The sequence below is a fragment of the Mirounga angustirostris genome, unplaced genomic scaffold (genome assembly GCF_029215605.1).
Source record: "Mirounga angustirostris isolate CCGP_5_RB_7025 unplaced genomic scaffold, mMirAng1.0.hap1 SCAF_12, whole genome shotgun sequence".
Taxonomy (NCBI): Eukaryota; Metazoa; Chordata; class Mammalia; order Carnivora; family Phocidae; genus Mirounga; species Mirounga angustirostris.
Window position 1 is genome coordinate 32395767 of NW_026991720.1, and position 20960 is coordinate 32416726.

At 44.3% G+C, this 20960-nt stretch overlaps 1 protein-coding gene across 1 annotated transcript in view; it reads left to right on the forward strand.

Annotated features, from left to right (window-relative positions):
- Nucleotides 1–20960, forward strand: part of WNT2 (Wnt family member 2) — a 46973-nt gene that overhangs the window by 7693 nt on the left and 18320 nt on the right. The window contains exons 3-4 of the mRNA XM_045864355.3: nucleotides 577–854; nucleotides 18019–18283. Of these exons, the coding sequence (XP_045720311.1) occupies nucleotides 577–854; nucleotides 18019–18283 (543 nt within the window). The remainder of the gene's footprint in view (nucleotides 1–576; nucleotides 855–18018; nucleotides 18284–20960) is intronic.

Consider the following 20960-nt stretch of genomic DNA (forward strand, 5'->3'; position numbering starts at 1 on the left):
GGCTTGATCCCAGGACCCTGAGATCATGACATGAGCCGAAGGCAGCCGCTTAAACTGAGCCCCCCAGGCGCCGCTCTAGGGGGTCTTTGAATTCAGGCTTTGGGCCTCGGCTGTTTATGTGACAGGTGTCCTCCCCGAGGCCTGCAAGCTTGGAAGGGGCTTTCAAGGAGAGCTGCCGTAGCACGAATCCCAAACGGTGTTGTGGCGTGACAGACTCCATTACAGACGGAAGGAAGGCCTCCGAGGCCGCGCTCCACTCCTCCAGGACAGGAGGCAAACTGAAGCCAGGAGGGGGGCGAGACAGGCTTTTGCTCCGTTTTCCTTTATACGCTTAGCTGACGTGAAGGATGGTTGTCACACAGATGCCTAATCTGACAAAATCTTTTATGACATGGACACAATTCCTATTCAAAAGCGAGCCCTGGCTCTAGAAGAGAACCCTTCAAGAACACCAGAACCTTCCTGCCCTGTGGCGAAGTCCGCCAGAGGCAGAGCGGGTGGGCCACAGCCGCAGAGTGAACGCTGTTCACAACCAGCAATTCCAGACCACGTTTAAGAAAAGCATTTCTGTTGCAGGTAGTCGGGAATCTGCCTTTGTTTACGCCGTCTCCTCAGCTGGAGTTGTGTTTGCCATCACCAGGGCCTGTAGCCAAGGAGAACTAAAATCCTGTTCCTGTGATCCAAAGAAGAAGGGAACCGCCAAGGACAGCAAGGGCAGTTTCGACTGGGGTGGCTGCAGTGATAACATTGACTACGGGATCAAGTTTGCCCGAGCCTTTGTGGATGCCAAGGAAAGGAAGGGAAAGGACGCCAGAGCCCTGATGAACCTTCACAACAACAGAGCCGGCAGGAAGGTATGGACGGCTGTGGCGCTCGTTTTATAGACTGCATGGCTTGGTCAATCACTTAAGCCAAGCTTATCTTAAGCTTTCCTAGAGCGGATAAAATGCTATACAGTCCCAACTGCCCAGTGCCCAGCCCACCGCCCACCCCTCCCCCACCCCCCTTTAGAGTCTTTCGATTCTAAAGAATACCATGGACTGGGTTGATATGTCTCCACCCGCACTCCACCTTCCTTCCCACAGCTGAGCTGGAGTCCACCCACTGCTTTTGGCATTGTGTAGAGTCAAGTGTTTTATGGTCCCTCTGGATACTGTATCATCTAGACAGAAGATATCATCTGTGGGTGAGGGTAGGGCTTCATCCCACGTACCAGTGGGACACTGAATGCTTGTATCTGAGGGGATCAGGACCCGAGCGTCTTCTCTCAAACTCATCAGGAAAGCAACCCACCAGGCACGGCTTGTTGACTTTTAGATTTAGAGATGCTCTTTTTAGAACCCGACCCAACTCTCACGCATAAAAGCCCCACCTTGTGGTTTCTGGGACTGGATAAGTAAGTGGACAAAGGGAGGACATGTCCCAGAGGGGTGCTCTGGCCCCTTATCCACTAGTCCTGACTAACTTCCTGGGCTGTGGGTACCCAGTCATTATTCACCTCCTCGCCCCCATTTGTTGGATGAGGCAACAGGCCCTAAGGTGCTCAAGGTCACGGGGAGAGTCAGTAGAAAAGTCAGTACTAGCATTCAGGTTCAGCTCTTGGCCCAGGGGTGCTTTGGCCCAGGATTAAACCATTTCAGAGCTAGTATTCAGATGTGTTGATGTGCCATTTCTTTCTGCATGGTGACAGGACCAGAATAACTAGAGAATCTGGATGCTGCACATTATCTCTTTGTGTAAAAAAACATTAACTGGCTAATCAAATATTTGGTCAGAACCATTCTAGAATAATCGAGTTGCCAATGAGAAGAGATAACCATAATTTCTCTTTTATCAACACGAAACACAAATGTGCTTGACATTAATATATAAAGAAAGATCAGCATAAAATTGAAAGGTCCCCAGGAGGGCTTTAATAGAAAAAAGAATTGAAAAGAATGCAGATCTGTTTGGATGAAAACCCTTTTACTAGGCTCATGGAAAGAACAAATCTCATTTAAAGGAAATTGGAAGGAAAGTCTTGCTTAACACATGGGATAAAATGAGTGTGACCTGAGCTGTTTACAAATAGTACCTTTCTTGAACTTTAAAAATCAACATTCCTTATTTTCATGAATTTATGAACCTACAGTGACTACTGCCAAGAATATAGACTATGGTTGTGTAATCCTACAACTATTGGTAATTACTGTTTGTGCAATGGTTTAGATTAAAAGAAACTTACATTGACCTTTGTTTTGACATTGATACCACATGTATAAGTTATAAAGTGTGGTGTCTCTGATAGGAGCGTGCTGCTTAATTATTCAAGCAGGGTGTGTAGTTAGATCTAGAAGACTATTTGTAAAGGTAAAGGCATATGGTCCTACATTGTAACCAAAAGAATGTCGATTTATCAAAAGAAATGTTACTTTTGCTTAATAGGCCATTAGGTTTTGAATGTTTCACCTCTTCAAGACAATAGAGCTTAGCTATCATATTGAAGGCCCTGATTTAACATGACTTTTAATACAAATCACATGGTTCTTCACTGTGTAGAGGTGAGCGGCCGTCAGGCCTCAGATATTCTCCTGCCTAGTCTGCAAAACTTAGGAGGCTACTTTTGATTGGAATAAAAGTGCACACACTGACTTTTTAAAATGTGGCTTTAATTAATGGTGGGTGGGCAGACTTTTTCAAGGAGATGCATGATGTCAGTGAATATGAACTTTAATGAGAGTAAATGTATTGAGATAAACATGCATCTCTAATTCTCTTCTTACGGTCATTAGACCCCCAGTCTCTGCTCCCCCTTCTTACCAGCAGAAGGTCTGTGGAATCAAAATGAGAACAGGCTGGGCTTGTGTTTGAAGGCAGGCCTCCTGAGCTAAGCCTCCAACTGACCTGGCTCTAGAAAGCCCCAGCCTCCCACAGCGGAGAGCACTGTCCATTCCTTCTTATTTTCTTCTTCATGCTTTTCAGTGTTTCCCAGATTGTCCAATACGAACATCCTCTACTTTTTAAAATGTGGGTCAGGGGACCGTTTTATTTAAAAGAAAAAAACACCGATTCCGAGATTATGTTTAGTCAACACTACAAAGCAAATTCAACACTGCCATTCACAATGGACCTTCATTTCCCCCTAATATTTGAACAGTTTAATTCATTTATTATAGCAGCTGGTTAGAGCACCCTCATGTGTCTCTGTACTGTAATATCATTTCAGATCCTCTGTGCTGTTACATCTTTTTATTTTAATCACAGCCTCAGAATTTGTAATAGCTTTTTTCCTTCATGTATACTTGAAAATTCATCCTTGATTGAGTCTAATTTTCCACCTCCAAATCAGATCGTTAAGGTCTAAAAAGATAAATCTACCTTCTTCAAAACCAGCATTCTATCCAGAAAGAAATTCCAGTTTCTCTCAACAGTTCCCTTTAAGTCTAAAGATTCCATGCCATGAAAACTTCTCAATGATTTTTTAAGATATACAAATTACAAGACAAAGTTACTTGGTAGATATCCACCATTTGTACCCTTTCATAAGCTTGAAAATGGCTTTAACATTAGTCTACTCTTTAGAAATAGTCACAAGTAATCACAACTCGTTGAAATAGTCACAGCTTCTTTGGCCTTTTCTAAGAGAGTCTTTTCTAAGAGAATCAAAATAATCTGTGATCCAACCAAATACTGCCCTCCAGTCACTGGAAAGGTACATGATAAGAATTCCACAAAAACTCTTTCCCCCGAAGTTCTCTTACTGTAGCGAAAATACAAAGAATATGGAATTTAAAATCAGACCCACCTTAGTTTTAATCTTGCAATACCAGTGGCTTTGCTCACCGAAATTCCGTTTTTCTCCTGTGTAAAGGGTATTCCGTGGTGCTGTGGGAAGACAAGAATAAGGCAAATAGCACAGAACCTGACATGCAGTGGTGCTCAATAAAAGTTCCTTCCTTTCTCTTTAGTGAAGTGAAGGTCATCCGTGACTTTAGCAATAGATCTAGACACAAACCCAGTGGGACCTATTACTTAGGATTCAGTCCGATTGCTCCAGGTATCCATAGACTCATCTTCGGTACAGTTAAACACACTAATTAATAGGCATGTAATATTTTCTAGTCTACAAAATCCTATCCAACGTTTTGTAATTTGATCTTCCAAGAAACCCTGTAGGATATAAACCAGCATGAGTATTCCTACTTTTCGGCCGGCAAGCCACGGACTGGGCAGACTGGGCTGGATGCAGTGACTAAAGAGTCACACAGTTGTGACGTGCTGGGCTTGGGGCTCAAGCCAGGCAGTGCTCACCCTTCTGTGCTCGTGGACCTTCCATGGGGTCTCTGTTGAGCATTTCTGAGGAAAACACAGTGTTTCTGTATTTTACAAAAAGCAGCAGTTGCCCTTGGAAGGTAGTTTAATGATGACCTTTTTCCCTTGGTGTAGGGTTTGTTTGTTTTTTTTAAGATTTTATTTATTTTTTTGAGAGAGAGAGATAGCGAGAGCGGGAACACAGGCAGGGGGAGTGGGAGAGGGTTAGTAAGGGAGCCCAATGCGGGGGTCGATCCCAGGACCCTGAGATCATGACCTGAGCCCAAGGCAGACGCTTAACCGAATGAGCCACCCGGACGGCCCCCCTTGAGGTAGGTCTTTCTTTCACAAGCACCCTACAACGAATTTGTAGGACTTTTTAACAACAGGGGGACCGTTCTTTTAAAAGCCAAAACATAACGGCTAGTCACTGTGAGCATTCCTGAAGCAACTTGGCCTTACTGGGTGGATTCAGAAAGTTCCAACTAATGGCGTGCTGCCACTCTGAGAGTCCTGCGCGCCATGGGACTAAATCTAGGTTGACAGATAATTAAAGCCTTGCCCTGGGAAAGGCACGGTTTGGGGCAATAAAGCCGTAGGTGGGAAAGCATAAGACAAAGAGGCTCCTGCCCACGAGAAACTTTTGACGTGTCTGTAAGGGGACGAGTGAGACACCATCACCAGGCCAGCTCCAGGCTGCGGGTATTAACAGAGAAACCAGCCACAGGGCCAGTCAGCCGAGGAGAGAAAAGTTGTGTCCCAACAAAACTGGGTGTTGGAGCTGAGGAGAGAAAGGTTGTGTCCCAACAGAACTGGGTGTTGGAGCTGGAGATAAAGATTTCCCATGATTGAGATAGGGAAAATTCTTTCCAGGAAGAAGAAACTGCAAGGCCAAGAAAGATACTGGAGCAGAAAGAACATCAAAGTTGAGGAATGAGGAGGGCTCTAGGGTGGAGTTCATAACTGAGACTTAATAGGGGCTGAGGCTGCAAAGTGGAATCTGCCAGATATCAGCCTCGAATGCCATGCAGAGAGATTTGGATGTCGCTGGGAAACAACAGGAAGGCACTGAGCAATGCGGGAGAAATGAAATATTTAAGTTCCGCTCTTATGCATTCTTAATTCCTCTGGAGTCCCCTTTGAAAGAGTGATAGATTTCAAAGTTCGGATGTTCTACAATGTGTTTGAATTAATGCCTTAAATAGAGTAGGAAAATTGTAAGAAATGTTTACTTCCCTGAATTTTATTTTCAGCCTTAAATATACATATAAGGGCTGATGTAGATATTAGGCTTTCTGATGTATACTAACAAAAAATTAGCATATGGCAACTGTGTTGCAATTTATATTTTTAACATAATGTTTACATTATTATTGGCTACTTTATTCATTAGGGGTTCTTTTTTTTTTTTTTTAAGATTTTATTTATTTATTTGACAGAGAGAGACACAGCGAGAGAGAGAACACAAGCAGGGGGAGTGGGAGAGGGAGAAGCAGGCTCCCAGCTGAGCAGGGAGCCCGATGCGGGGCTTGATCCCAGGACCCTGGGATCATGACTTGAGCCGAAGGCAGACGCTTAACGACTGAGCCACCCAGGCGCCCTCATTAGGGGTTCTTAGCTAGTGAAGGCCTCTTGACCGAGGCAGTACGGAGGCTGGGGCTCTACAATCAGAATATTGGCTCTAATACCTGAGCGTGACTTTAGACAGGTTACCCAAAGAGGATTTCCACATCAAATAAAATGTATACACTGGGGCGCCTGGGTGGCTCAGTTGGTTAAGCGACTGCTTTCGGCTCAGGTCATGATCCTGGAGTCCCGGGATCGAGTCCCGCATCGGGCTCCCTGCTCGGCAGGGAGTCTCCTTCTCCCTCTGACCCTCCCCCCTCTCATGCTCTCTCTCTCTCATTCTCTCTCTCAAATAAATAAATAAAATCTTTAAAAAAAATGTATACACTGGGTTTTAAGCAGGACTAAAAGGCAGGTACCATTACTGTCCATATTTTGCCTATGAAGAGACTAAGGTCTAAGAGGGTGGCTGGAATTAGCAAACAAATTGAATTGACTTGCTAGCTGAAATTATCTGAAATTCAGACTTAACTTGGCTTCCCATATTTTATATGGGAGAAGTTTGCAGGGTCAAGGGATTCAGAGTTTCTAGTTCCACGTGCTGCCCAAACCAGGGCCACTCAAGGCCAGTGCCATGGAGCACTGGGGCCTGCCCCTGAGCTTGGCCCACTGGGGCACTGGGATAAAGAAGATACTTCTGTCTATAGGAAACATGTCCAAAGTCCAACAAAAATGGATATTGTCCAAGACATAAGCACAGACTTATTACAGGCGAGTAATTTTGGGCCTAATAAAAACTTCCAAGATGCCCCTTAAGATAATTATTAATGGTTCTGAACCAAGAGAACTGGGCATGATTAAAAAGAAATCACATTCTCAAAAAGTAAGGAATATCGATAGAAAATGATAAAATCAAACTGAATTACAGAGCCAGATTGCTTTAACCTCCTATTCGTCTAAACCCTCCTTTAAATAATGTGGAGTATCCTTATGAGGCACAAATCTCACTTCATAGGTATTTGCTTTCTAATTGGTCTCCTTAGTTTGTAGAATTAAATGCATTTTGAAAAGGTAGATCAGTTCTGCCAACCTCACCCATGTCTTGTACCTAAACAGAGTATGTGCTTGATACTATAGATCTTTATAGAGCATATGAATCAAAAATTAACCAGAATCAAAGTCCCAAAGCAGAGAATAATTTTTAACAAAATTGTTACAGTTCCATGTAAAGTTCTATTATTCATAGAAAATGTTTTTAGACTGGCCTCGTTAGTCAATAAGAATTATTATATATATGGCTAGTCAACGGTAATGTTCTTGAATTCCACAAATATAAATTCCACACCTTATATTTCCTAGCTAAGCCCACCCTGTGGCAGGTCTGATTTTAAATTCCAAAAACAGCAGTCACTGTTTTTGAAGAATGACCGTGCTCAAGACAATACGCAAATCAACTGCCCAGGTGGTTAATAGATGTCCCTGTTTTCCTCGTTCCAGACCTTGTATGTTTGAAAGATAGAAATTGATTTGATTTTCAGTAACTCTTTTCTTAGAGATGTGGACCTGTCAAAAGGATTTAATAAGATACCCTGGGGTAGCTTGGGTGCCATTATCAGCAAAGCTGACTTAAGAAACCAAAATTTTGTTCTCCTTGGGAGAAGTCTTTCTAACTGGCAAATAATTCTTTGTAGACTATAATTAGATATGCCAATGCTACATGTAAAAACTTTCATAAAACTCACTGAACCCAGAGAACATGAACCCCTGGGGAAGGTAGAGTGGCAAACCCCAGTATGGCAAATGCTGGTAGAGTGATTTGAGGTGTAGACTTGCTGCCAGTCATGTTTGGGTTACATCCTGCCTCAGCCATACTGCCTATGAGACCTAGGGCAAGATCCTTGGCTTCTAGGTATCTCAATGTCCTCATCTGTGAAATGGGGATAAAAATATGATATATTTTATATGTTTGTGTGGCTTATATAAGACAGTGAATATGAAGGGCTTGGGTGGGTTAATAAGTAGTGAGTATAAAGTGCTTAGTGTGGTTTGACATATGGTAAGACCCTAATGAATGTTATGCTTCATTATTATGCTCTGACAGTAAGTTGGGCAGATAAATATAGAGTTGTTCTAGTCTGCTCAATGCATGTATTACCTTCTTCTAGAGCTTTTTTTTCTTTTTAAACCTTCAGACTATTGTCTCTTTGGTATAGAAGGCTAATATGTAGAAGTTTCTTAAATCCTAAGTCTAGAAAATAGCCTCTGAAAACCAATGGCTTAAAATGCTCAAAATTAGAGATTTAAGGGCCACATGAAGAATCTGCTAAGTACAATTTTAGCACTGAAGCAATTATGAGCCTATCGAAGATTTTTTGAGAGAAGTTATCTGGCAAGCTAAAAATGATTTCCATGAGACTGAATACCAAAAGGGTACTGCTGTCCTTAGGAGTCATATTTATTTATTTTTTAAGTAGTCATGTCAAATGAGCAAGTAATTTACTCACTGGATGCCACAGAATAAAAATGAGAGGGGATTAAGTGAACGGCAAGGGGCGAAGGGTTGATGCTGACCGTGCTGGCCAGTTTGGTGATATGAAAAGCCACAGATGCCATGAGAATGTGAGAGGGGAGGTAAGGAAGGCTAGAAATGGAATCTTGACAGCAACCTTGAAGGAGCAGCCATTAAGAATCAAAGAAGGAAACAGAAGAGACCCTTTAGGAAAGATCTGAGACAAAAGAGAAAACAGGACCTGTGTCATGGACCTGTTTTTGGAAGAAGCTTTCAACATCACACACTGAAGAGAGACAGCAAGTTGCTATCATCAAATCCTTCTAGTGTTCTTTCTTCCTGCTGTAAAACAAGACTTGCCCAAACACAAGTGAATTGAGCAGTGCAGAAGTATCATTGGAAGATGGGGAAGTTACCCCCCACCCCACCCCACCCTCCACCCCACGGTTCTCATCCCCTTCCAGACATTTGAGTGCAAACAGATCCAAGGCTGTGGACAAGACATACAGCATTTCACATCTTCCTCCCAAAACCTCATTAAAATTATAGCAATGGGATAAAAAATAGTTTAAATCAACCATAAGGAGAATGGTCAAAGAAATGAGAGAGCCCAACAAATTTCTGGGAAGTGGGAAGTAAATGAAGAAATTGTAACTGATAAAGGATGAAGAAGCCACAGTCTAGGAGAGTAAAAGCAGAGTGGGGATAGGGAAGGAGAGTAAAAGCAGATGTGGGGATGGGGAAGGACAATAGCTAAAGTGGGAACCAAGATGCTCAATTGGAGCATCATTGGAGAGAAGCATAGGCCTGAAAACTGGGACCAACTTAAAAACCCATAGATGGAATAATGAACCTCATCCACTCCCCTCCCCTCCCCCCATGAGCAGAACTCCTCAAAGTCTAGCATAACCTCCCAGGCTTTCTGGAGTTAGTCTCCAACATAATAGCCAATGTCCTACCTACTCACCAGAAAGCAAACCTCTCTGGCCCATAAGCCCCACCCATATAACCTACATTCCTAAATACCTTTTTGTGACTTCATTCTTAAATATGAAGAGACTGTCCAAGAATTACCATATATTTGATTAAATTCATCAGCAAGAGAGGAAAAGACCAAAAATTGTAGGAAAAAAATGACCCCAAGAAGAAAAAACAATAACACAGGGATGAGAAGAGAATTTTTTAAAAGCCTTATTAGTCTCCTCCTAGATATTTCAGATGTTAACATCCATAAACTATAAGAATGGATGCTTTGAAAAAGTGACAGCTAGAGAGTAGGAAAGAACTTGGAAGAGAAAGCCAAAGAAACCTCCCAGAAAGCATAACGAGAAGCCCAGGAAAACAGTATGGAGATTCCTCAGGAAACTAAGAATAGATCTATCTATCATATGATCCAGCTATTTCATGTATGAGTATTTACCTGAAGAATACTAAAAGACTAATTTGAAAAGTTTCTCCACCCCATGTTCACTGCAGTATTATTTACAATAGCCAAGATCCAGAAGCAGCTGAAGTGACCACCAGTGGATGAATGGAGAAATAGTATGTGGTATATATAAACAGTGGAATACTACTCAGCCATAAAGAATGAAATCTTGCCATTTGTGACAGCACAGATCTTAAGGGTACTATGCAAAGTGAAATAAGTCAGATTGAGAAAGACAAATGCCGTATGATTTCATTCATATGTGGAATCTAAAAAAACAAAATGAACAAGCAAAGCAATACAAAAATAAACTCCTAGAGAACAGGTTGATGGTTACCAGAGGGGAAAGGGGTGAAGCAGTGGGTGAAACGGGTAAAGGGGGTCCATTGTAGGATGGATGGTAACTAGACTTTTGGTGGTGATCACTTTGTAATGTATAGAGACGCCAAGTTATAATGTACATCTGGAACTTGTACAATGTTATATACCAAGTTTGCTTCAAAAATAAATAAAAGGAAAAAAGAAAAAGAAAAAAGCAGCCCAAAAGACAAGTGGAATTTAAGGAGATCCATAAACAATACCCATCTTTCCCTCTTGAATTTGAAACCAACTGAAAAGTGGATAAAGGAGATAGATGGCTAGAATAAAAATGTCTGTTGCTCTGCTGAAAAAAAGCTGCACTGGAGGATGTAGCCTTCGAAACCTCGAAGCACTTCCTAGCACTCCACCCCTGAACTGGTCAGACTTACTCACCCTGTCACAGGCTGTATGTTAGAGCCCCTGCAGGGAGCCCCTTGCTGGAGGGAAGGAACTGATCATAACTCATCTTCTCCACAGGTTGGCAAATGCCCAACAAGAAGGAACCCAGGCACACAAGTCCTGTCCTTCCTCTAAACTCACCAGTTGGACAGTCATTTCTCCTCCCCTGGAGAGAAATGAGTAAGGGAATGGTGAGATCCAGGAGTGTTACTTTAATGGAATTTCTTCCTCAAGAAAACAGAAAGAAAGTATTAAAAATATAAGAGGGAAAATATAAAAGACATAAAGGATCAATTGAGAAGGCTCAGCGACTGACTAATTAGAATGCCATGAAGAAACTAAAAAAATTGACAGGAGAAAAATATTAAGAGAATGTTTCTGTGCTGAAGGAGTTTCCAGATTGAAGGAGCCCACTGAGAGCTGAGCAGGATTAATTTTTTTTTTCCTTAAAATCCTAAGTATCATGCTGATATTCCAGAACACCCAGGATAAAGGAAAGTTTCTGGAGACTTCCATGTAGAAAAAAATACAAAGTGAAATGAAAACAAAAGCCAAAGAATCAGCCAGACATCAGACTTCCCCTCTGAACCTATGGAGCCAAAGCCTATGGAGCAACACCTTCAGTTTTGAGGAAAAATTGTTTTCAACCCAGAATTCTATACCCAGCCGAACTATTAGTCAAGTATGAAGGCTTAATAAAGACATTTTAGATGCATAAGAATTCAGACAACGTATCCCCCGTGCACCTTGAAGGAGTTAAGAAGTTGCTGCAAAGAGAAAGAATAAACCAAAAAAGAGCAAACATGGCATCTAGCAGAGTAGTATGTCCAAACTGGGAGGGCATGATGTTGGCTCTCAGCTGTGTAGGCAGTCCAGGTTGGAAGAAAGTGGAGGATCATGGAGGCTCCAGACAGATGGAAGGATGGTGAGGGTGCAAAAGATCAGGTTATAGTAAATGCCTTTGGTAGCAAGGAAAATGGGAAAACCCCAGACTTCATTCCAATAACATTCTTCTTTGGCACAGAGGCTGTGATGCTGGATCAGAGGTTATGAGCTGCAGTCCTGCCATGGGCCTTGCTTGCACAGTTAACACGACTACCTCCATATTGATTGTTTTCAATTTTTAGAGCCAATGTCTAGACACACTATGGGAGACACCTATAGTCACAGAATAGGACTTGCATGCCTCATCTTTGTCCCTATAAAAGGACAAGTGCTGCTGATGGAGACTGGGAAGCAGAAGGGGAGGAGGAAAGAGGGACTACAATGTCTTCATATGAGACAGCACCCAAGACTTTTGGAACAAGAATCAACTTTGGGCCTTGACATTGCCTACATCCCCAGAATTGTTGAGAGGCGGGGCGAGGAAAGTAAGGGCCGGGATAAATTCTCAACCTCTGTAAGAAGTCTCTTAGGAAATGCCCTCTGTAGATTAGTAGGTCAACAGTGACACACAGGGTTGCCACCTTCGATTGTTCTAACCTGGCGCTGCACCCTCCAGAGGGCTCCACTCACCTCGTGGTTACTGCAGATTGGTTTAATTATGACAATTTTCTGGCAGATGTGCCTTGGGATGCCTTTCCCTATTCGTCCCAAAGTCAGGGGTCCGCTAGCAGAGAACCATTCGTACAAGCATTTAGGTAACCACCAGAAAGGCTACAAGCAGAATTCCTTTTGAGTGGCCACGTCTGGGGTTGTGCGGTGCAGTTGGAAGAAGGGGGAGAGAGGAGGAGGGTACAACAGAAGGTTTCAGCTTTTCACACTGATCCTGCCTGTCCTATCTGATCTTTTTAAACCAGGGGCACATTTCTTTAATTAAAAATTCTGGAAGTAATTGTGAAAAACAAACACAAAAAGCCCAGACTGTCTGGCAGCCCCTGGGATGCCCCCAGGTCCTTGGCTTGGCTCACCCCTTCCTTTGCCCGCAGGTAAGCCTGCGGCTGCTCCCCTCCAGCAGCCTGCATGGGAAGCCCAGCAGCCCCTCCCCCCTCTCCTCCCGGGACCCCCCGGGGCGCATCCCCCTGGGCAGTCCCCTCCACTGCAGCTGGGTCCTCAAAAAGCACTTGGCTTTTACTCCATCCCCTCTTTGAGTCCCTCCAAAACAGCATGAGCACAAATTGTTGCTTGTAGCCATTTCTTCCTGGATACGAGGATGTTTCAGAGACATAGGGTAGGACACAAATTCTAATCAATAATCAGCTACCCCAGTTCCTAGAAATGTAATGCGCTGTCTGCCACGGGAGCATCTCACCTGCTCCGCCCCCCGCTGGGCTGGGACTCCCGGGGCGGGGTGGGGTGCAGCCGCTTCTTTCCTCCTGCAGGGCACTCCCGGCTTTGGACGCCATTCGGGATTTGGGATCCTCTGCCTGGCTGCCTATTAGAGGCACCTGAGACCCGTCGTAGCCTCAAGGCCAGGCCCACCCCCAGCCTAGGTTCTGATCTACTCTGCCGAGGGAGAGGCTGGCCTGGGTGCCGGAAGCCATCCCCAGGTGATTTTAATGTGTGGCCAGAATGAGAATCACTGTTCTGCTCTGTCCAGATGCCAGGGAACAATCCCCAGATTCCCGTAGTTTTACTCTGTTCGATACAGAGCTTGACCCCCCTTTTTTTTAGTGAAAGTATAATTAACATACAATGTTCTATTAGCTTCAGGTGTACAACATATCGATGCGACAATGCAATACGTTACTCAGAGCTCACCACAGAAGTGCAGTCAGCCATACAACGTTATTAGTGTTACTGAGTATACTCCCTACGCCGTGCTTTTGTCTCGTACTTTTGACTTCTAACTGGAAGTTTGTACCTCTTAATCCCCTTTACCTATCAAAGGGTTTGACTCTGTTTTGCCCTCTCTTTCGAGACCATGCAACCCCTCAGACTGCAGCCAGATTGTAGAAGAGCATGCTTTCCCTTCTTTCTCTGGGTCTATACCCATACGCAGGCCTTTAAAAAGTGGACCATACTGCATATATTGTTCTGCAATTTGTTTTTGTTACTTGGCTTCCTTTCATTCTGTCATACTGATCTACCTCATTATTCAAAGCCCACATAATATTCCATTATTAAGCATATACCATAATTTGCTTAACCATTTTCCTGTTGATGTCATTTGGGCTTTTTTCCTAATATTTTGCTATTGCTGAGTATGCTGCAATGAACATCCATGTGGGTGTGTATCCTTCAAAGCTTGTGCAAATATTTCCAGAGTGGAATCACTAAGGTCAAAGGATACATATATTTAAAATTTTGACACATGTTGCAAAAATGCTCTCCATTTTTAAATGGTATATCAATTTACTCTTCCACGGATAGTTTGTTAAAGGATTCCTTCCTTGATACTCCTAACCAACATCAAATATTATCTGCCTTTTTACTATTTGTTAATCTGCTAGGCAAAAAAAACAAGTGTTGCATTCTTTTAGTTTGCATTTCATGATACTAGTGAAGTTGAACATCTTTTTGTACTTTTGTTAGGACTTTATATTTTTTCTGTGAATTGCCTGAATAGATTTTTGATGACGATTAGTTTGGAAGGTGCAATATAGTCCCCCCTACTTAATCTCTCTGCCTCTTTTTTCTCTATTATGCAGGCCATCTTATCTGGTCAATTTCTGACTTATTCAAAAGAAGAGAGGGAAATAGTATGTGTAATTAAAAACTTGAGAAAAGCACAATGCAATTTATATAGGATTCTAAATGTTTTTAGAAAAAGCACAGATCTGGGCACCTAGGTGGCTCAGTCGTTAAGTGTCTGCCTTCAGCTCAGGTCGTGATCCCAGGGTCCTGGGATCGAGTCCCACATCGGGCTCCCTGTTCGGCGGGAAGCCTGCTTCTCCCTCTCCCACTCCCCCTGCTTGTGTTCCTGCTCTCACTATGTCTCTCTCTGTCAAATAAATAAATAAAATCTTTAAAAAAAGAAAAAGCACAGACCTGGGAGTGAGACACGAACTCACACCTTATTTCTGCCTCCATCTATCTAGGTAACTCTGGGGATTTTACTTTCCTCGCTGAGCCCTGGCTTTCATAATTATAGAATGGGATTAATAACCTATTTTGCCTAATTGTGGTAATTAGACAAGATAATGTGTGTGAACCACGTCATGGAGCCTGTCACACAGTGAGGTGCTGGATAAGTCGTTGTTATTGTTACATTGTTATTATAACATTCGATCATGGGAATTCTTCTAAACTAGGAAGTTCCTAAACTCACCAGAAGTTTCTCAGTCCCCTTCCTTATTCTTACGTTAGTGTTAGCTACTCTCTAAATCACGCCCCTTCCCTCTGCCTCTCTGACTGAGCAGGGTGTTGTCCCCTTCAAAGTTAAGAGTTTGAATTTCAAGTCTGCAGACCCAGAGACGGAGGTGGCCCCGCGCTGTGATGGAGCCCCGAACAGGCTGTGTGTTAAGAGTGGGGCCTGGAGCTGTGAGCAAACCCAGCATCAGAGAAGGTCTCACTTTCTCCCAAGGTTAGCTGTCAGATGGAGCCTGTGATTAACCCACAATCAACAACTGACCATTGTTCCAGTTGAAATAGTTGCCGTTATAAGTCATAGACCCTGGGGGCACAAACTTAATATCTTGGACCCCAAGAGGTACAGAGGCAGGGCCAGGCCATGGTGGATTCACTCAAGCAGTTCAGCAACATCCTCCAGAACCAAGTCCTTCCCATCCTTTGATCCAGCCATCAGCAGCTTGTTGCTGGTCCAGAGTTGGGGGCCCCGTGTCCTGGGGGTGCTCCTGCAGAAAAACCACAGCCAGAGACAGAGAAAAGAAGCTTCTCCTCGTGTGTCTCTTTTAAAGCGTGAAGAAATCTTTCTCACAAGTCCCCCTGCACATTGCTCCTAACATCATATTGGCCCCAGCTGAATCAGGAGCAGGACAATGAGATTACTATTGCTGATTTGGGCTGCTCTGGGCCGGAGAGAGGCCCAGCCAGTTCTGAAGCACGTGGCTGCCCGACACCCGAGCAAAACCAAGGAAGGAAGAGGGGAATGGCTGTTGCCAGTGATGATAATGATCAGCAGTGTGGCCCAATGCCATGTGTATTTATAAGGAGTCATAAGATATATTTTTAAGATCCGATTTTATTATGCAAATGCTTCCGTTAGTCATCTAAAATATTTACCAACTTTGAAGTTTGCAACCTGGAAACTTAGCATTACAAAGGGAGGGCAGTAATATTTCCTGTCATTTGTAAAGCTAAGAGTATTGTTTATGAGTAAATAACCCAGCTTTAAAAGGAATAAGTCTTGAAAAATGAGCATCCAGTTCCCAAGCACTTGGCATGGAGTGAGTTCTGTGTGGCTCTATTGTGAATTTAGGATAGAAAACTGGACAGGTGGGACCCAAATGGGGCAGTAAGGGAGCCAAGGTGTTCCTTCTAGGGCTGTGTCTGTGGTGGAGGCCTGCTGTCCAGGTCACCCAGGGAACCTCATACCAAATACCTGGAATATAAAGATATGGGGGGAGGAAGGCACATGGGGGAGTGTAGTTCCAGAAAAAGAGTTCATTCTAAGACATCCCTTAAATATCCCCAGATCCCTGTGACCTGGAGGACCAAACTAATGACATTCCCCCTGCTCACGTCTCTGTCCTTGCCCTTCAAGCCTGGCTTATGCTGAAGAGTACAGGTTTCAAATGCTAACAGGACACGGTCCACCATGAGGGGCGGAACAGGAAACGTAGGGTGCTGAGGCCCAACCTGGGAAGGGTATGAGTGAATTCACAACTGGAGAGCCACCATGATGTCTTGGATCCTTCAGCTCTAGAATACTTGTTTGGGACTGACTTTCTGGAATGGAGAACCTTTCTGCACGCTTGGTTAGAAAAGAAACAATCTGTAAAGAGGCAAAAGCAGGTTTGGGCAAATAGAAATAGTTCTCTCAGTGTGTTACCCTAAGAATTTTGTTCAAAGTCCCACCTTGGATAACGTCATCAAGGGGGTTCACTGTCCCTTCTGCCTATGTCTTCCACCCCAGATAGGTGCTGTCTTGGGGATACAAGCAGAGAGGGTGGAAGCCCTCGGCAGGCAGGTGGTTTCTCCTCCTCTGATCCGCAGCTGAGCCAGGGACCAAAGGCATGGTTTTGGTGAGACCTCCAAGGCTGGTTGCCCCCATGGCCCTTCTGTGTGTCACTTAGGATATCTGATGGAGGAAGCCCCTAATCATCAGTCGTGATCTCTCATGAGCAACAAAAAGCTCTTTCAGTATTATAATAATTTGGAAAATTGACTGAACAAGAAATTAGTTCTAACTGTTGGCGAGGGGATGACAATTGTTAAAGTAGTGAATCATATGAGAAAAGGGAACACAGGAAGGCTTGTAATCACAAAACATGCTCTTAGAAAATATTGTGAGGAAATCCATTTATTCATCCATCCTATGAGTTGGAAAGACTCTAGAGTCCGGGTTTGCATCTGCCATTCCACATCTTGGCCTAGGAGGTTGGGCCAGTCATCTTACTTCCCTGATCCCTAGTTTCCTCACTTGTGAAGTGGGAAGAACAGTAGCTCAGGATGGCTCTGGGGACCATGGGTGCTGAGGACTCTCATCACTTAGCTGAGCTCGGGAGAAATGGGCCCTGGTCTGCGTAACCCTCACAAAATTGCATTGGGGTGGGCACAGGTGTGCTGGCTAATCCCAAGACCAAATCGGAAATGTCCCTGGACAGTTCCAGGGCCCACCAGAGCCCTTCCATGTCCCAAGACTCATAGCCTACAAAAAGGGGGTGCCCATGCTGGGAGCCAGCTGAGATGGGCTGGTCCCATTTACCTTTGCTTCCTCCCCACAAAAAGAGCAAGCTCGGCCCTGTCATCTGAGCTGAATAATTTGGCCAGAGTTGAGTGATAATCTCCCAAATTGAATGGCATTCTCAGGGTCATCAACTGACTTCCAGCATACCCTGGCTCTGTCCTATACCAGCCATGTCCCTTGGGGCAAGTGCTTTAACCTCCCTCAAACTTGCTCCCCCATCATCTGCAAAATAAATACGGTGGCACAGTATTGTTGTGAAGATTAAGGTCATCGAGATAGAGCATAGGAAGCATTAGCACAATGCCTGGAACATGGAAATAGTAAGAGTCACTATTGTTGGCTTATCAAAAGAAGCAGGCTTAGCAATTCCTGAATATTACTGTATATTTTTAATATAATAAAGCCATATTTACTTAGGAAAAAACCCTCTAATTTATTCTCTCACTCTTCAGACTGGCCCTGTGCCCTATTCCATTCAAATTAGTGAGGATTTTGTTATACCAATAGCCAAATAGCGTTCACAATCCCTGATTCTCCCTGGGACCCCACCTACTGTGGTAGTGCGGTGTGGCAGAAGGGACCCCCAGCATCTTCCAGTCCTCAACCCCAGGATCCTCTGTCATCAGTCACTTCCCGATCGCTCAGCGGGAAGGGGAGTGGTAGCCCCGGTGGGGGGCTTGCGTGGCCCGCACTGAACCTGCCTGTCTCTCCTGGCAGGCGGTAAAGCGGTTCTTGAAACAGGAATGCAAGTGTCACGGCGTGAGCGGCTCATGTACTCTGCGGACATGCTGGCTGGCCATGGCCGACTTCAGAAAGACTGGCGATTACCTCTGGAGGAAGTACAACGGGGCCATCCAGGTCGTCATGAACCAGGATGGCACTGGTTTTACCGTGGCTAACAAGAGGTTTAAGAAGCCAACAAAAAATGACCTCGTGTATTTTGAGAATTCTCCAGACTATTGTATCAGGGACCGAGAGGCAGGTAAGTTCGAAACACTTTATTCACAGTATCTCATTCTTTCACCGGTCAGTACTCCACAGCTTCAACGCAATCCTGTGCTTTCAGCCTGACAATTCTTTCTTTCTTTTTAAAGATTTTTTTTATTTATTTATTTATTTATTTATTTATTTATTTATTTATTTGAGAGAGAGACAGAGAGAGTGAGAAAGAGAGAGAGAGAACACGAGCGGGGTGAGGGGCAGAGGGAGAAAGCAGACTACCCGCTAACACGGAGCCCGATGCGGGGCTCGATCCCGGAACTCTGGGATCGATGACCTGAGCCGAAGGCAGATGCTTAACTGACTGAGCCACCCAGGGGCCCCCAGCCTGACAATTCTGTAAGTGCAGCCAGCTGCCTTCAGGTTCAACATTCATGTTCTTATCATTCATATTTAAAGTGTGCCGAGAGCTTTCCTAAGCAACTGGAGAAATGGGTTGATAATGTGCAAGTTCTGGAGAAAGGTGAACCCAAGAAGGTACATGGCAAAGCGTCAGAATAGGCAGATTAGCCAAATTCTTCGGCCTGGACTAAACTCTAATTGGTGGGCTAATGTACACTCTGTACAGCAACCCAGTATCTCTCCTGTGATCCTGAAGCCAAGAGGGGTAGAGCTATGCAATGGGCCTTCCCCGTTACCAATCCCACCTCTGTGACTATGGAGGAGGGGCCCTGGGCTTTAAAGTTAGCCAGTTTTGAGATCTACCATACTTCTCACTCCCTTGTTCTTTCCAGTAGGCTGAGAAGTTGCCAAATACTAGAAAGCAAAAATTTATCCCCACTGGCTTGGCCGTTGGTGGGCAGTGGATGAGAGCTGTGTAAGAAGCATTTTGTTTATTAAAGCCACACCCTTCCCTTGCAGACAGCACTTCATCTGTCTTGAACTCACTCAAAGAGCAGCTCCATTAGCCTCAACATAGCTGTTTCTACCAGTATGGTTTTAGGCACCCGCTGTTCTCCACCTCTCACCTCTCCTGGGCAGCACTGAGCTCCAGGCTTAGCACAGTCTTTGCAAAGACTCATACAAAATAAGAATGAGTACAAGTCTCAGTGGATGGGAGGAGATGGAAAGCCCACAGCCAACTCTGGCTCGAGCCAACTTCCCAGACTTAGTAGAAAGCAAGGGAATTCATTATCAGGAAAAACGTCCTTGAATTTAAATTCTAAATTTGTTTTTGGTTCTAAAGTAATTGCAAATAAACTAGTAAGACAGTGCAAATGGCAGCCAGCTCCTAACACTTGATTGACCAAGAGGGACAATTACCAGGGAATGTCAGTCACAAGAAGTCCACAGCCTCTCCTTTGTCCCTGAGTGGTTGAATTTCCTTCCTCATTGGATGAGCGAGTTCTTTACAGCATTGGGCGGGTTTGTACATGCAGCCTATGGATTAATAAGGACTGAGCTCAAGGACCAGATGCTGTGCCCTGCTGCATTCCTGACGTGCTTTGGGACCTCTAACAAGTCATCCCACCTGTCAGGCCAAAGTTTCAGCCAAATCACCATGAAACCTATACTTTTTAAAATCTTTTTTTTTTTTTAAAGATTTTATTTGTTTATATGACAGAGAGAGAGATAGCAAGAGCAGGAACACAAGCAGGGGGAGTGGGAGAGCAAGAAGCAGGCTTCCTGCCGAGCAGGGAGCCCGATGTGGGACTCGATCCCAGGACCCTGGGATCATGACCTGAGCCGAAGGCAGACGCTTAACGACTGAGCCACCCAGGCGCCCAGAAACCTATACTTTGATACAGGATTATCCCAGAGGTCTGGCTCTCCTCTGCCATTAACTAGCCATTTAACCTCAGGCTCCTCAGATAGGACATGGGGATGATGACATCGTGGTCACTTTAGGAATTACAATGGATTGACTCCTGTGTGCCAGGGACTGGGCTCAGATCATTGCACACATGGTCTTATTTAATCCTCAGAGCCACCCAATGACATCAGCGCATTGGAACCAGTTCCTGGAGGGGTAAGGGGGTTGGGGAGAGGGTGGCTCCTGGTTGATCAACACCAATGATGAACCAAATTCCCATCTTAGCTTTTGAGATCAGATAAGCAGCCCTGGGCATCATCATCCCAATTACCTGGATGAGAAAAGTGAACGACTAGCTCAAGGTCTCCCTGGTCTTGGAGAGGATGGATGTCTGGTTATCTGACCCCATGGCCCATACACCTGACCCTGACACCACAACTTGTCACCAGCTAGCTCTGAAAAGACTCCGTGAAGCCAAACGCTCATTTCAAATGTAAAAGGACCTGCTTCCCCAACTCATCTTTCCTGGGTTTTTGGATTGAAGCAGTTCACACAGTGAAGCGAACAGTTACGATGCTTGATGACCATTGAATTGCCTCATAGGTACCCAATTAAATAAAAACCTTGCTTTGTCCTCCCCACAGAGGAGATTCTGAATCTGTTCCCTGACGCCTCATCTGGATACTAAGTTATTCTTTCACACCTTGCTTTTGCTCCTCCCGGTATTAGAACACGATTCTGTTTCTTGATCCTAAAATAGCAAACACATCTGCAGTACCTGCCATTCATTAGCACTTGATCTGCATTCTGTCATTGACTCTCACAAAGAATCTATAAAGGGGTATGTTATTATCCCATTTTATGGGAGGGAAAAATGAGGCTCTGACAAACAGGTTATGGAATTTGC